Source organism: Colias croceus, chromosome 8, assembly GCF_905220415.1.
Source record: "Colias croceus chromosome 8, ilColCroc2.1".
NCBI classification, from domain to species: Eukaryota; Metazoa; Arthropoda; class Insecta; order Lepidoptera; family Pieridae; genus Colias; species Colias croceus.
This window is the reverse complement of record NC_059544.1, coordinates 8,832,853-8,848,230: the sequence shown is the minus strand read 5'-3', so window position 1 is coordinate 8,848,230 and position 15,378 is coordinate 8,832,853. Positions and strand designations below refer to the sequence as shown.

The 15,378-nt window shown below is 32.2% G+C and overlaps 2 protein-coding genes across 2 annotated transcripts in view; one reads left to right on the top strand and one right to left on the bottom strand.

Moving 5' to 3' along the window:
• Positions 1-5,208: 5,208 nt before the first annotated feature.
• On the top strand, positions 5,209-10,345 carry LOC123693738 (androgen-dependent TFPI-regulating protein-like). The gene is made up of 4 exons (XM_045638939.1): positions 5,209-5,454; positions 8,524-8,664; positions 9,176-9,396; positions 10,115-10,345. The coding sequence occupies exons 1-4, from the start codon at positions 5,266-5,268 to the stop codon at positions 10,305-10,307; spliced, it is 744 nt and encodes a 247-aa protein (XP_045494895.1). The 5' UTR covers positions 5,209-5,265; the 3' UTR covers positions 10,308-10,345.
• A 3,722-nt stretch (positions 10,346-14,067) lies between these two features.
• The window catches only part of LOC123693599 (ATP-binding cassette sub-family G member 1-like), a 42,877-nt gene continuing 41,566 nt past the window's right edge, over positions 14,068-15,378 (bottom strand). The window contains exon 11 of the mRNA XM_045638765.1: positions 14,068-14,972. Within this exon, the coding sequence (XP_045494721.1) occupies positions 14,831-14,972 (142 nt within the window). The 3' untranslated portion in view covers positions 14,068-14,830. The remainder of the gene's footprint in view (positions 14,973-15,378) is intronic.

Genomic DNA, 15,378 nt, shown 5'->3' with positions numbered 1-15,378 from the left:
TTGTGAGTTGTGAGGAGTCATTTGATTTAGGTAGACCGTACACAAAGATGCATTGCCTAATTAGCTGTTTTATAGTCATTGTTCAATCATAATGCTATCTCTCGTTTCAATTGAGACAATATTGAGGAATTTACGATCACTTATGTGTCAACAACTCAATCGTATGAGGCATGTAAGAACATACGGTCAATCAAATAAATCAGTTATCCTCTTTAGCATTTTGTAGGTACGAGATAGCGCTCGGACTTTGTATAATTACGTTCTTAAGTCATTGTCCTTAGCAGTGTTTTGATAAAAACTGCTGTTGTGGGCTGGGTCGAGTAAATAAATAAGATAAGAACGATGTTAAGTGGGGGGCTTGTTCTCAATTATTGTAATTTGCATTTGTTTTTAACGGTAAAGAGTAAATGGGGCCTGTATGTCAATTGTCACGACTCACGAGTACGGTCTAATATAGTAATATACTATCTAGTTGTCGAATTCCGGAGAAAGGAGAATGCCCATTTTTGGTACTGGTTTTTCTCATGCATCAAGACAACAATACTATTAAAAAAAATCTCGGCAATTTAGAGGACTTCTTACCATCGGAAAATATATTTTGAACAGGGAATGTTTTGTAAAATCTAATAAGACATGTAATTGTTTAGATCCGTTATTATAGATTTAGTGTCCATTACCGTTTACATTTTTGGTACAGGTTTTTCACATGCATCAAGATAACAATACTATTAAAAAAATCTCGGCAATTTAGAGGCCTTCTTACTATCGGAAAATATTATATTTTGATCAGGGAATGTTTTTTAAAATCTAATAAGACATGTAATTGTTTAGATCCGTTACCATAGATTTAGTATCCATTACCGGTTACCACGGTAACCGAGCAACTATTATGACATTTACTATGGTAAATAGCTATATGTATTAATATCGATTATTGTTTTCATTGAATTACAAAAAAATCAATTAACATAAAATCACTCTGTCAGGTATTGTTTATACACTGTAGGTTGTTTTAACAATAATAATATAAATATTAAATACATTATATAAAAAAAATATTATTATGACATAGCTTGGTAGGTAACCAGTTATTTCTTATTTGTTTCTTTCTTCGAATATGTTGTGAAAAAATGATTCAAACAACAACAACAATATGTAAACCGAATAAAAACTCTATTGGCATTTTTTTAATATATATTTAGGTTTTCTTGAAATCCGTCCCGGAAGATTTCTGGTGCCTACCTGCACTAGCCGATGAACAGATAGACTTTGTCTGAAAGCATAAGCTCTACGCATAGATTAAATATGTTAAACGAAAAATAACCTTCAGACGATAAAATACTACCTAAATCACACATAAACCTAACTAAATCGGGTTTATTTAAGTTTTGAGGTTAATTCACATTTTTCTCAATAGCTTGAAAACCCCTGTTTTTATCACAAAAAAATCAATTGGTAAAAATCTGTTGAATATCGAAGCACCCTTCAAAACCACTCTGGCATTGACGCAACACTATACTGTGGTCCATACTTTCATGGGCATTCTCCTTTAAATGTATTGCGTGTTAAAATGTTTACTGTGAGCATATTGATCGGGTGTGACAGCAGCGCCATGTGTAATTGCGGATGTTTTCAGAACTACGACTGGGATATTGTTATTTTTTAATCTTATTGCTGTCTGCTTACTTCTTATAGATAATAGGAAGGTACGGTAGGTAGATCATCATCCTGGATGATGTTTTAGTAAACTCATTATCAAATGCGACAGTTATTTACAAAAACTTATTTAGGCGGGCGGGACCGCCCCGATTGTTATGTGGAAATTCGTGAATATTGTGTGATATTTATAATTTTATTACAGATTTTTTTGGAAAAAAATGGATTGTTCCCTGTCTACGGTTCATAAAACAACACAATGATTGCTTTTACAAAAACATCTTACATGGTACATGCGTCCTGCGTAGCACACGTTGATCAACACCATGAATCATCATAATAAAGTTTGTATCGTCTGTAATGATTGGAGAGAAATAGGTATAAAAAAGTGATTTTCTCACCTTGCAGGGCGACAAAGACACCACTCACCAGTCACCAGGGGCTGTATTATGACCTCTTATTTCCAGTCAGTTTACGCCGTGAATTGAACTGACTGGACAATTCGTATTACACCATAATTAACAAGGCTGGTTATTGCGACCATAATATTCATTTGCCAGTCAGTTCAATTCACAGCGTAAACTGTCTGGAAATAAGAGGTCATAATACTACGGCCTCAGAAGGAAAAATGATGTACACAGGCCGCCGGTGCTGGAAATCACTCGGGGAGGACTTTGTTCAGCAGTAGGTACACGCCTCACGGCTGAAACGACGTCGAAGGGATATTACTTAAACGTTGGTGCTTGTGATAGGAAACGAAGAATATATAATTAATGTTGTATGGCTTCTCAAAATCCAATTCCAGAAACATCCTTTTACCGAGCATCCATAATTAGCACGTGTATTGAGTAATTATAACCATAATGATAAATAATATCCGTCTAGAGATCCGATATTATTACTATTAAAGCTATAATGCGAACTATGGTTCAAATTAGTGACCTATTTGTGAACTGATAAGGCTTGTTTTGAAATGAGGAGACAGATTGACGCAAAGGAACACGAGGGTAGCTGTGGTGTGCAGCATGATCAAACACTGTTTACCGAAGAAATGTGATTCAGAAGTGTTTACCGATTATAACTAATTAAAACTCGATTAATCCACTAATGGGAAAGGAAAGTAGTTATTGTGTCTACTTGAGATTGTGATTGTATTTTTCATATCTATCATACTAATATTAAATGCAAAAGTTTGTATGTTTGTTTGTTGCTACTTCACGCAAAAACTGCTGAACCGATTTTGAACCGGAATTGTATAAGCGGACAAAGCTGCAGGTGAAAAGCTAGTTGGCATACATATTTCATAAATAGTCTCACTCTCAGTGCCACTACTGCTACTCAATGTAGAGTTATTAAATGTATATTGTATGCCTTTAGTTTTTTTTAGGACAGTTTTCATTTAGTTTCAGTACCAGCATACCTGACATATTTAGCACTAGCTGTTGCCCGCAGCTTCGCTTGCGTGGAAAAGATAAATTTTCATAGTATAAGTTTTCCTATTTTACCCCTTTAGGGGATGAATTTTCTAAAATCCTTTCTTAGGGGACGCCTACGTTATGACATCTACCTGCATGCCAAATTTCAGCCCGATACGTCCAGTGGTTTGGGCTGTGCGTTGATAGATCACTATATCAGTCACCTTTGAGTTTTTTATATATATAATATAGATTAGCTATATAAATGGCAAAAACGTCCGTAAATAAAATTGCTCGTATGTTAATTAAGGCGCTTCTATTTTCAATATCCTATCTAACAATATAAATGCGACAATTAGTGAGGATGTGTATGTGTGTGTTTGTTACTCTTTCACGCAAATACTACGAAACCGATTACAATGAAATTTAGCACACATATAGAAGGTAACTTGGATTAACACATAGGATAGGATAGGTTTTATCCCGGAAATCCTACGGGAACGGGAACTATGCGGGTCTTTACTTTGAAAACGCGGGCGTAAAGCTAGTGAATAATAAATATGGAAAGTATAAAATAAGTAGCATTAAACTATGTTATAATTATTAAAAACAGCAACCAATTTGTTACAAAAAAGTCTTAAATACCTTCTGAAAAGTGTTGAGAATAGAATTCACTTTTTCAAGTGTAGTTATCAGAAAATGGCATGTTTTTCAATTTTGTTTATATTTGGTACCTATTTCCTTCGATACCTACTCAGCTATTAATTCCTACTTCATATTTTTCTTTTATACCTTTGTGTGCTAAAAAGGGATGCAAATATTGATTACAACTTTGTAGTGAAGTATTCAAATATGTACCTACTTAAAATAATTTTAGATAACCTATAGATGACTTTTACGATTACGCTTTTGATCATTAATCATAGTTTAGTTATTAAGAATGCTTTAAGTGTAATAATATTATGTGTAGGTATCCAAAAATTAATACCTATCGGATTTATATTTGAACGAGCTAGCCATAGAAATTTAAATAATGTGTCTTGTTATTTAGATTCCTATTGGAGCTAGCCCTAACTTTGCCTGCTCTGGAATATATCTATAATCTTATCTGCTTATGAGTTAATTAACATTTTTACTAAAAATTATTGACTACGAAAAATAAGACGGAATCGAAGTAATTTTTTCGGTAAAACATTGTGTAAGTATTTATTAAATAAAAAAAAAATAGTATAAGTCCATAAATTATCCCCAGTAAATCACTGTAATTATTTGCAACATTCCTGTAAGAATTGAAAAATCGTGTCATTTTCAGAGCCGTATGAAACCATAGAAATTAATACAATAAATAAATGTAGTTAAAAATTGAAAAATCATCAAACAGCCTCTATAAAGTTTGGCAATATGTATTTTATTAATTTATACATATTACACAATAATACGACGAAAAGAAAATATATCGACGGCGATAAGAGAATAGAGATGAAAAAGAAATTAAAATGATTCACTCCTTAGCCTAGTTTTACACTCTTTAGCACTCTACTGTGCTAGGTATACGTAGAATTTAAAAGATAGAGATATCAAGACCATAAAAATATGTTATTCATATTATGTTATTTGTTTTGATTTCCGTAGTGTTGGAAAGTTTTATAAAAATAGATACGCACGTTCCTATCTACTTTTATTTTTTATTTAATCTATATAACTACTTACCTTACTATCTAGATAGAATCACAAAAATAGCTTAAATGGATTATGTTTGCAATTTGAATATGGTCAAAAGTTAACACCTTTGTACCTACCTAGTTGTGTTATGGTAAAACTCAAACCTCAACTCTGCACATAAAATAAATTCATACATTGTATCTCAAGGTCAACCTTTTTTTTAAGTGGGGAAATCTTCCAAAGATACCCACATCCCCTAGGGAAGGAGCCGTGGGTTATGTCGGATTCTTACCGACTGTGTTCCGACGAGCTGCTAAGATGGGGCCGCGGGTATTGGTTGGAATTCTTTCGCGACCATCTCAAGGTCAACCTGGCGAAGATTCTTATTAATCTTATATAATTTCCTTCCTTTACATTGAACTAGCGCTATCAATTGTTCGCATTATCAAAGCCACGGGACGAGCGCTGAGTGCTGACCTATTGCAATTGTTTCATTAGTGACCGAACCTCCGTAGAATTCACTAGTGCAAACATGTACATTGATATTATTAAAAGCAGTAAGTGTCTGCTCAAGGCAAGGCTATGGTACTACAGTTTAGCGTTTGCGCATTTGTTCTATGCTGCTATAGTTCTGTTGAGTATAGATATGTCCCAGGATAAAGATCCAGCTGTGAGTGCATATATTTACATCAGGTGGCGGCTCTTGACCTCCTGGTTTAATGTGAGTAGAAACAACCTATTGAATTGTATGCATAAATGATGTACTTATGAACTAAAATATGGAGCAGTTAAACATTAATGTCTTTGACTCTATGTTATACTATGTCATCGTCTTCATAATAATTATCGAGAGGCACATCGCACATGAATATATTTTGTTTGTGTACAAAAATAGCAAGAATAATGGTTATTAATAAAGTGATTACAACTTTGTAAGTGAAGTATTTACGGATATTTATATACGCTTATCTTAAAATAAATAAACAAAAGAAACGAGGGCGGGATCTGAAAAAAAGAGAGGAGTTTACAAAAAAAGTAGTTGACTGATAAAAATAATTGTATACCTAACTAACTAACTATACAAAGTTTGTAATTGACTAAACATGAGAGCTATAAATTATAATAAACAGATATATTGTTTCTGATGTATTCAATATTTTCTAGCTTATAATGAAACTACAATTAAATAAGAATATTGCGTACTTAGGCGTTTTCATGACATTGGTACGTATTTATTTTCGAAAACTCTACAAGCTAAGTCTACAAGTTACAACTCTCGTAATATCATTGTACCCACTGAAAAATAAGCGAATGACGACAATTTACAATAATATATAAATAGTTTTTTGTTTTTCGTGTTCTCAAAATAGAAGCGGTAGGTAAATTAATCGTTAGAAATCATATAATAAACATTCCAAAAATGTAAGCTAGTCTTGTGTTTAAAATAATTAAAATATTTCATAGCATCCTATGTAGATAATATTATGTTCTTTCATACATTGTTCGAAATAGGTCCTTCATAATCATACCATACCTACCACTTGAGCGAAGCCTAAATATTTTGTCACCCAGGCAAAATTTAAGGATGATAATATTCCAAAAGAGGAACATATCCTTGAAGAATACATAAACGTATACTTACGTAACAACGTACTTTATTTATAATATTAAGACAATACGCGCTGTTAGGAATAATCAAGGTGACGCAGTGATCTACGATAATTTAAACCGTTCGCGATCAATTAAAACACATCACGTTTCTTATTGTTTACCAACTTTAAAATGTGTGGAGGCCTAAACTCTGGGGACCTCAAAATCTGAACCATAGTATACTGTGTATGTAGCAAATTGGGTATATTTTTTTCGTGAATTGCAAAACAATCCGGTACATCAACTGAAACGTTTTTAAGCAATCTTTGCTATGGCTGAAGACTAATAAAATGCGTATTTCTTTCTTCAATTTTAAATGCGGATGCCCCTTCCCATACTTTTTATTGATCTGAGAATATAAAAATAGGAACTTTCAGGCGTAGGCCACTGGCCAACCGACTACTGAATCGAACAAATTGATCTCAAACACATATAAAATTACCTACATTCTATGAAAGAGAATTTTTTGTTGTTTGAATACAATAATTGCCACACTGCTACCTACTCAATGTCATCAATGCTTTCAGTTCTTTGTAATCAGACAATATCATTAAATTATCAATTTTGTTGCACATTATGCATAATTGATAATGCATCGGACAATGAACTTATGATAAGGAATTATAAATTAATAAAAAAATGTTTGCATTGAGAGGAAATTATCATAATGATAAGAGCCCCGTCTTCCTTAAACAATACCTAATTTGTTACATAATTTAGCCATGATTGTAAGTTTAATATTTCTTTACCTTTGTCGTAGAAATTTAAGGGTTTTTTATGTAAGGTGAACAGTCAAACACTTGGAAATTTTTTGTTTCTGTTTTTGGTAACGAAATCTTCGAAATAAATTTTATCTTTTGGGGGAACAATATAGAATTCTTACTCAATAAAACCTCAGTGTCCGAATCCATGGTATCGAGATCCCTTCGAAGTTCGAACGCACCAAGGTTAAGTTTTACTTATCTACTTCAATCCTGACACTACTACTGGTTTTTAATTACTTCTAACCAGTAATTTAACCTATATTACGTAGGTATAGGAAATTAAGTGTTACCTATAATATATTTTCAGTAACATTTTGTCGTGCGAAAGTTCCTTCAAACGATGAAACAAAAAAAAAAATATCATTGCTTCGATGATCCTACGGCCTATCTACTTGTAATGCAATCGTCATGATGCCTGCAAGGACATCAGTGGTTACTTTACCAAATAAGTATCTTAAGGATAATGCCAATGTGTCGAAATAAACAAATAACGGCATTATAGGAACGATAAAAAAAATAAGAAGAAAAGTTATTATAGGCAAAAATGCCTCTTATAATAATCGCATTTTTGGACCATATTTACGTTCTTTCACTTATTTAATTTAATATTTTTAACATATCACTTGACCGTATCTTTTAAACAATACTTATAAAGATTTATCTATAATATAAAAATGAATCGCAAAATGTGTTGGTAAGCGCATAACTTTAGAACAGCTGAACCGATTTCTTTAATTCTTTTTTTATTATATTCCTTGAAGTACGAGGATGGTTCTTATGTAGAGAAAACGTGAATATGTACCACGGGCGAAGCCGGGGCGGACCCCTAGTTATTTATAAAATTTACACGCACGTGTAATGTTACCGATTTCTTTATCGTTTCGATTCATTGTATTTTTGTGGAAGTGCATGTGAAAATGCATTGCATTCTTTTATTGTGTTATCTACTAACCTTGAAAACATAAATAAATCCTCCAATAACCTTGAAATTTTGGAGGGAAATTGAAAATATTATTAGGTATCTAAAATGACGAAATTATTAAATCTAGTAGACTTTTGATAAAAATTAACTACATAATAAATATGTATAATAAAGTAATCTACAAGGTTCATTCATCACTAGGTATATCTTTTTATTACAAAATATTATCTAATGATATATCTAATAATAAAAGGGTTTACATTCATATATTAAAACCTAAGCGCAAAACTCAAGAACGGCTCTACCGATTCGGCTAATTTTATTTTAACGAATTCACAAGTAAGTAAGGTTCATAAAGAGAAAAAAAAAAACGTTAAGGGGCAATAGGGCAGGATAACGTCTGTCGGGCATTTAGTTATTAATACATGTTTATTATACTAAGACTTTCTTTCAGTTATTGACTCTATGTTACTTCCCCATGTGTATTTACTGCGACTGGATGGAGTTAAATGGTCGTGGTGATGAGAAACCTGTAATACGTTTGAGGCAAATCAAAGAGGTCCTCTTTACAAGCATTATATTTCCTACCACTATGGTGAGTATTACCAATTTTTATGTTTGTTTAGTTACTTAAGTATAACGATAAAAAATACGCTCCGAAAGCTTCCCTTTTTGGCAAGGTCTGTTAAAAATATGTAGGGTCCTAGTGGAAAGATGTATTTGTTCAATATGTATTCTAATAAGTAACGTAACTTCATAATCATATTTAGTTGAAAACTGTACGACGATCTTTATTTCATCTATATCCATACACCTATATAAGTTGGTAGAGCTAGCGCGCAAGAGCAACTTTTGTCTCCGCAACTATTTTATCTCTCCCATCAACTCTATGGGCTAGTAAGAAAGTGCGCGCACGTAACGACGCAACTTCCTATAGAATTGATGGGAGAGACAAAATAGTTGCGGAGACAATTGACAAAAGTTGCTCTTGCGCGCTATTTCTTACTGTATAATATATTGTTGAGGTCTTATTTTTCTTTGGTTCTACATTTGTCGTTTTTATATTTCGGTAACAACTATACTTATCCAGTACATTTTTTTTACAGTACTGCGACATCCTATTCTGGCGCGTATGGCAAAAGGACCCCAGTCTGATAGCACCAGTGAGGATATTCGATTACCTTCCCTACTGGACGCATCACTCGCTACACTCCTTCTCTGGTGTAACTGTCTTCATAGATTTACTGATTGTGCCAAGGAAGAGGCCTGTTAGTCTCTTACCAGGCATGCTGGTGACTACAGCGTTTGTGACTGTATATGCGAGCATGTAAGTTGGTTTTAAACGTATGTGCGATGTGGCTGTATGTCGTAGACAAATTGTGAAGTATGTAGTGTTGGTGAAATGACGACGCCGTTTGTAAACGAAATTTTACAATTTGCCTGCGACGTACCTAAGTATATACCTACTTTTTTACCATTTAGTGATAGAAACAAATAAACATAGGTACATTAAGCATACAGAAGACTTTAACACCAATAAAATATACTAGCTGTGCCCCGCTGTTTTACTATGTACTGATCCCTATTGGTCTTAGCGTGATGATATATAATATGGCCTATATAATAGCTTCCTTGGGCTAAATGGGCTATCTAACCGAAAGAATTTTTCAAATCCTAATGGTGAAATCCTAAAAATAATTGTGACAGCACTATGTCTACGATTGTAATTACTTTAATGCTTTTATCTATGTTATCACTTATCAGTGTACCTATGTCATGTTGGTACATCTTTAATAAAATAAAAAAATAAATAAATAAATCTTACCAATAGTACCTGAGATTAGCGCGTTCAAACAAACAAACTCTTCAGCTATAAATTGTATATAAGTACAGATATGGATATATTTGCAAGTAAGATGTAGTCTTAAATCCTAATCCATTGAAAATTGATTAGGAGATTATGACGAAGATAAATACGTTTAGTAGTTTCTTATATTATTGTTTCTAATGGTATATTATGTTATAATATTTATTTTATGTTACAGGGTGGCCATAACCTATGCAAATGGTGTTGCCGTATATTCAGTGTTGAACGTTTTCGATAGTTTCAAAATAACACTTCTAATGATAATGTCCTATTTAGAACATTATTTCTATTACACGCTTCAATGGTGTATTGTAGATTTAGTATGGAAAAACAGGGTCGATACAGAAAAAAATAAAATACATACTAATTAAAATTAAAATTAAAAGACGTGTGGCACTCGGGGACTGCCGCGGTAAAGATATTGCATGCTATGCCTTCAAGCCACACCTGTCGGAGTGGGGAGCGTGAGGTTTTTTCGTTACAGAATTTCTCGATTCGGTCCCCGCGCTCAAGGCCCGCGATAGAAGCTATGCAATAGCTTAACTAGTCAAAAATAAAGAATACTCATTTATCTGTTTTGGGGAGCGGGGAAAGTGTAGAGCTATGTTATTAAATTATTTAATAATCTATATTATAATATAATAATTAAACCCGTTTCGCGTTGTCACGGCATCACTTGTGACCGCGCGGGTGGACCAATTTCCATAATTCTTTTTTTATTATATCTATACCTTTAAGTACGAGGATGGTTCTTATGTAGAGAAAACGTAAATATGTACCATGGGCGAAGCCGGGGCGGACCGCTAGTAATAAATAGATATAAATATGCAGAAAGACGTTGAAATACTAACGAAAGAAATTAAGGGTATTATTTAACCCATTGAGCCCCAAGCGGCCCGATCGGTTCACGACACAATAGATTTTCTATTGTGTCTGTGATTCCGGGGCCTGAGTTATTTGTTCCCAATCATAATACAAATGTATACTTTATGTGTGGGAAAAATTAAGATTCTCGTTCGTTTAAAATGGATTAATTCTTCTGGACAAAAAATTTGCTTGTACTGTGTTATGTGACCCTTTAATCAGAACTAGAATAGATTTAAATATGTCATTCAATAGGTACATTACAGTAGAGTATTAAACAATTAAACATACTTACCTATATGTAAACAAGATAAAATTATAGTAATAAATTAGATAAGTTGAGTACTGTGATATAATTATCTTAAGAATTGTAAAAGTGTCAGTATATTTTATGGAATAGTTGAAAATCTGTATATTAGGTACCTATTACCTATGTAGTTTCAAATCATTATAGTATAAAGTTAGGTACCTACTTTTAAGTTTTTATGATTATAATTAGAGAACAATTTTAAGTATATTAGATATTCTTTACCTTTACTTTTTAGAAGTTTAGAGGTTTAGAAACATTCAGAAAAAAATACCAAATAATAGAAAGGAAGGGAAGAAACGAATGACTATGTCGCTGTCACTGTGAATGGCTTTGCAATTATTGTGATGTAATATGGACTACTATACTAATAAATGTATTATGTTAAAAACGTGTTTTTTATTTTATTTTTAATGTTGTCAAATGGGTGCTTTTCCACCAATAATGTGCGAGGGTGTGTAGCGAGGAATATGTTTGTAATGCTGGCCATACACCATACTTCCTATCGTCCATTCGGCATGATGCTACCGATTGGATCAGTTAGAACTGACCATGTGTGGGAGTGGATTGGCATTATATTTTGGCATGATAGTTATACTTGACGGAACAATCGAATTTCGATTCTTTTGGCTTGATCATGGCGATTGGATTATGTCGATTGGACCGTGTATGGCGGTATGCGATCGTCACTTCAGTCTGGTCAAGATTTTTCGTCCAAGCTGAAGCGTAGGCGCTTCGCTCGCTTGGTCGATAAATATGAAAGTATATGGATGTTTACATGTCAACGGTTACGGATTTGGAGAAGATTTGTTTGGGAGATAGATGAAGTAGTTACCAGATTACTTAACACATTGGGTACTTCTCATTAAATAGGTATTTATATATAACAACAATTTTCCCGGCATATAATCCTTTTTTTGTTTCATTTTTACGAATAAAACGCCCAAAACGGCTAAAACATCGTCGTCTATCACCGGTGACGCCATGGCTCATATATTACTTTACTCTTTCAACTGAACGTTGCTGCCGATTGGACAATTCAAACGTTGTGTGTGTGGTCTCTATGGACAAACTGCAGATTGGATCAAGCTGCAGCGTCATGCCGATTGGACAGTAGAAAGTATGGTGTATGGCCAGCATAACCAATAGTATCACTTCAAACGCTTCAAACTTCAAACTAATTGAAGTGATATGATTGTTTATATACAAACACATTCCTCGCTACACATCCTCGCCCATTATTGGTGGGAAAACACCCTTAACCCTCCATGATGAGTTCCAATTTTCAGTGAAATCAATATTTAGACGCCTGTCCGAGTCGCTATAAGTTGTTTTGTATTGAAATACGCTGTTGCAGTCATTGTGTATACAATATACATGGATACGGTGACTATGTAATATGTAGTACTGTCAAATACATGTCGTCATTTTTCAATAAATCTTAACCTTCAGAAATTATCACGACTATTAGTGCTTTATTTGACTTATGGGTTATGATTTAACCTAGTACTTAGTTAACTATTGTTTTAATACTAAACCTACATATATCAAACAGTAAAACAAATGGATTGTTTTGTTATAACATTACGACTTAGTATCTAATTTAGTTTTTGTTTGCAGTACTTATATGCGGTTGTAAGTTAATAAATATCTATTGATCTATTGAATTATTTTACGAATATTTTTTTCCTTATCTATTTAACTGACAGATTATTATAAAACGTTATTAATCCGAATTTAATACCTAAACTAGGCAACTATAGACAAACACTACACAAAAAATGCGAGACGAACAATTTCGTATATGTTGCCCCTAGTTAGTTAGGTAGCTTTTTTTTTCATGATAAATAATTTTTTATTGAAATGCTTAGGTACAAGTTATACATAAAATAAAACACATTTTAATGTGGTTAATGCCATAATTATGAGGCCCTTTATAGGAATTTTCCAAGTGCACAAAACATTTAAGTAAATATTGACATAGGTATTAATTTTATGGACTTTTATTTTAATAACTTTTATAGACTTTATATGACTATTGAGTCATTTTATTTTGTTTTTATTCTTAAAATATGGTGTGTACCTTAATAAAAATATAATACATACCTACTTACCTAAAGAAACTTAAAGCTTCAGTGGAAAAAATAAAATAACAATTTATTTTTTTTGTCTTTATTGAAATATTTACAATATCACCGTATAAAAAATATATTCTAATGCGAATAATATAACAATCTGCCAAATTAATAATACATTAAAATTCTACAAATCAATATAGGTATATAAAACAATCTTACATTTAATAGTTGAGCAAAATCACATTTATTACATATTTGTACTAATATACAATTACACATAATGATATTATATGAATTCAAAATACTTCCCTTTATTTTTGAGTCCAAATAAAACAATCTTAGGAAACTAAAATAGACAATAATTCCTTAAACATTTTTTCCTTCTAATATATTTTTGGCCCCCAAACTACTAATGTATAAAACATTAAAGAAATAAAAATAAAGGCATGATATTCAAATAAAAATCAGTTGAAAATTTTTAATGATTGATCAAAATGAGAGTTTTAAATATTTTTACTTATATTAAAACTAAAATAACACAAATAATTGTGTACACTCAACCCTACGACACCCGTAGGTACATTATATACTAAAATATATTGTTTGGAATAAGTACCTAATAGTAATTTAACAACAAACCTATGAACATGCTAGATGACACAAAAATCTCACATTCAGTTAAACTGGGGCATATTATTATTATTTACTGAAAAGTAACATTAATTTTCCTATTGAAATTAATATTTTCTGCAATTTTTTATATTATAGCGATTACCCATTTGCTATCATAATAAATTCATGTCTCAAAATTATTAATTATGACCCAAAAATGATGATAATAATTAATTTAAAAAAAAATGGCTACCCTGTTGTTACATACCTATATTTTTTCCATTCGCCTTCTCAAAGACTCTAAGTCTAAATTTCTAGACTACGTTTCAACTATAAGTAAATGTAACGTGTAAAGTAAAATAGAAAGTACTCCTTTAAAACCATCATTAAATATTGTATTAATATATATCACATATAAAATATGAATTTATTGCTACCGAGAATATTAATCTAAATAATTACTACTAATGACTATCCTCTCAACACTTTCGTCAACTATAGAGAAAAAGGCAAGTTAATTACACTAGAATAACATTTTTATGTTTTACCTATTGGTCCCTGATCCAGAACATTTTGTCAAGATTACATAAAGTTAGAAAGTACCTAAGGTTAGTAAATTAGTACATACATATTTGTAACACAGCCTAAAATGGCAGTTAGCTGTTAAGTAAACAATTTTGAAAATATATTTTGATGTCGAAAATATTTTTTGTTTTTGTAAACTTCTTATGTGGAAACTTTCCGCTTATTCTAATAGGTACGAATGTATTAAAGCTTGTCTATACAATCAGCGTATTATGATCGTAAGGATGAGTCTTTTAATATGTAAAATAAAAAGTGATTTTAAACAAAAAAAGTTTAACATGAAGTAAGTACCAATCTTATTATCCTAGATTGGAAAACAAACTGAATTCAAACACGCGTTTTCAAACAATAACAACAACCACTTGAAGCGTCTCTGCTCAATTCTTTTACACTTTTTTCCCTATATTTTAGTACTTCAAAGACTCATCTTAACGATAATTTCGATAATCTATCGGACAGCATTAAGTTTCCACTTCAGCAGGAAGAAAGCGACAGTCCTCAAGAGGAAAAGAGTGACGGTCAGCACGAGGACATCCCACCAGAACATATTGGGATTCATGGCTATGTCTTTCAGGAATACTTTGGGGTGCCTGAAAAATAATAATTCATTAATTTAATTAAAATGTTGTTAAAAGTACATTAGGTTATCCTTACAGGATGGAGGTCACACAATTAATATTCCCGTCAGGGCTTTTCTACTCTTTTTTTTTATATTCCTACTAGTTGGTACAAATAATATCACTATAGTATACTACACTATTGTATCTATATGAATTTTCATTCAAATATTTCTATTTTAAGTAACAAAACAAATTGTATAGAAGGGTCAACCCACATCATTTTATTGTAACGGCATGGTACGTAGGTAGGTATTCTGTTTAAATTTAAAATAAGGCTTTGAACGACTTGCAGTTCAATAGAATCAAAGGTACCCTTTGTACGTTTTAATCTTTTGAATACCATGTCCTGTTTTCACAGAACAGTGAAAAATATATT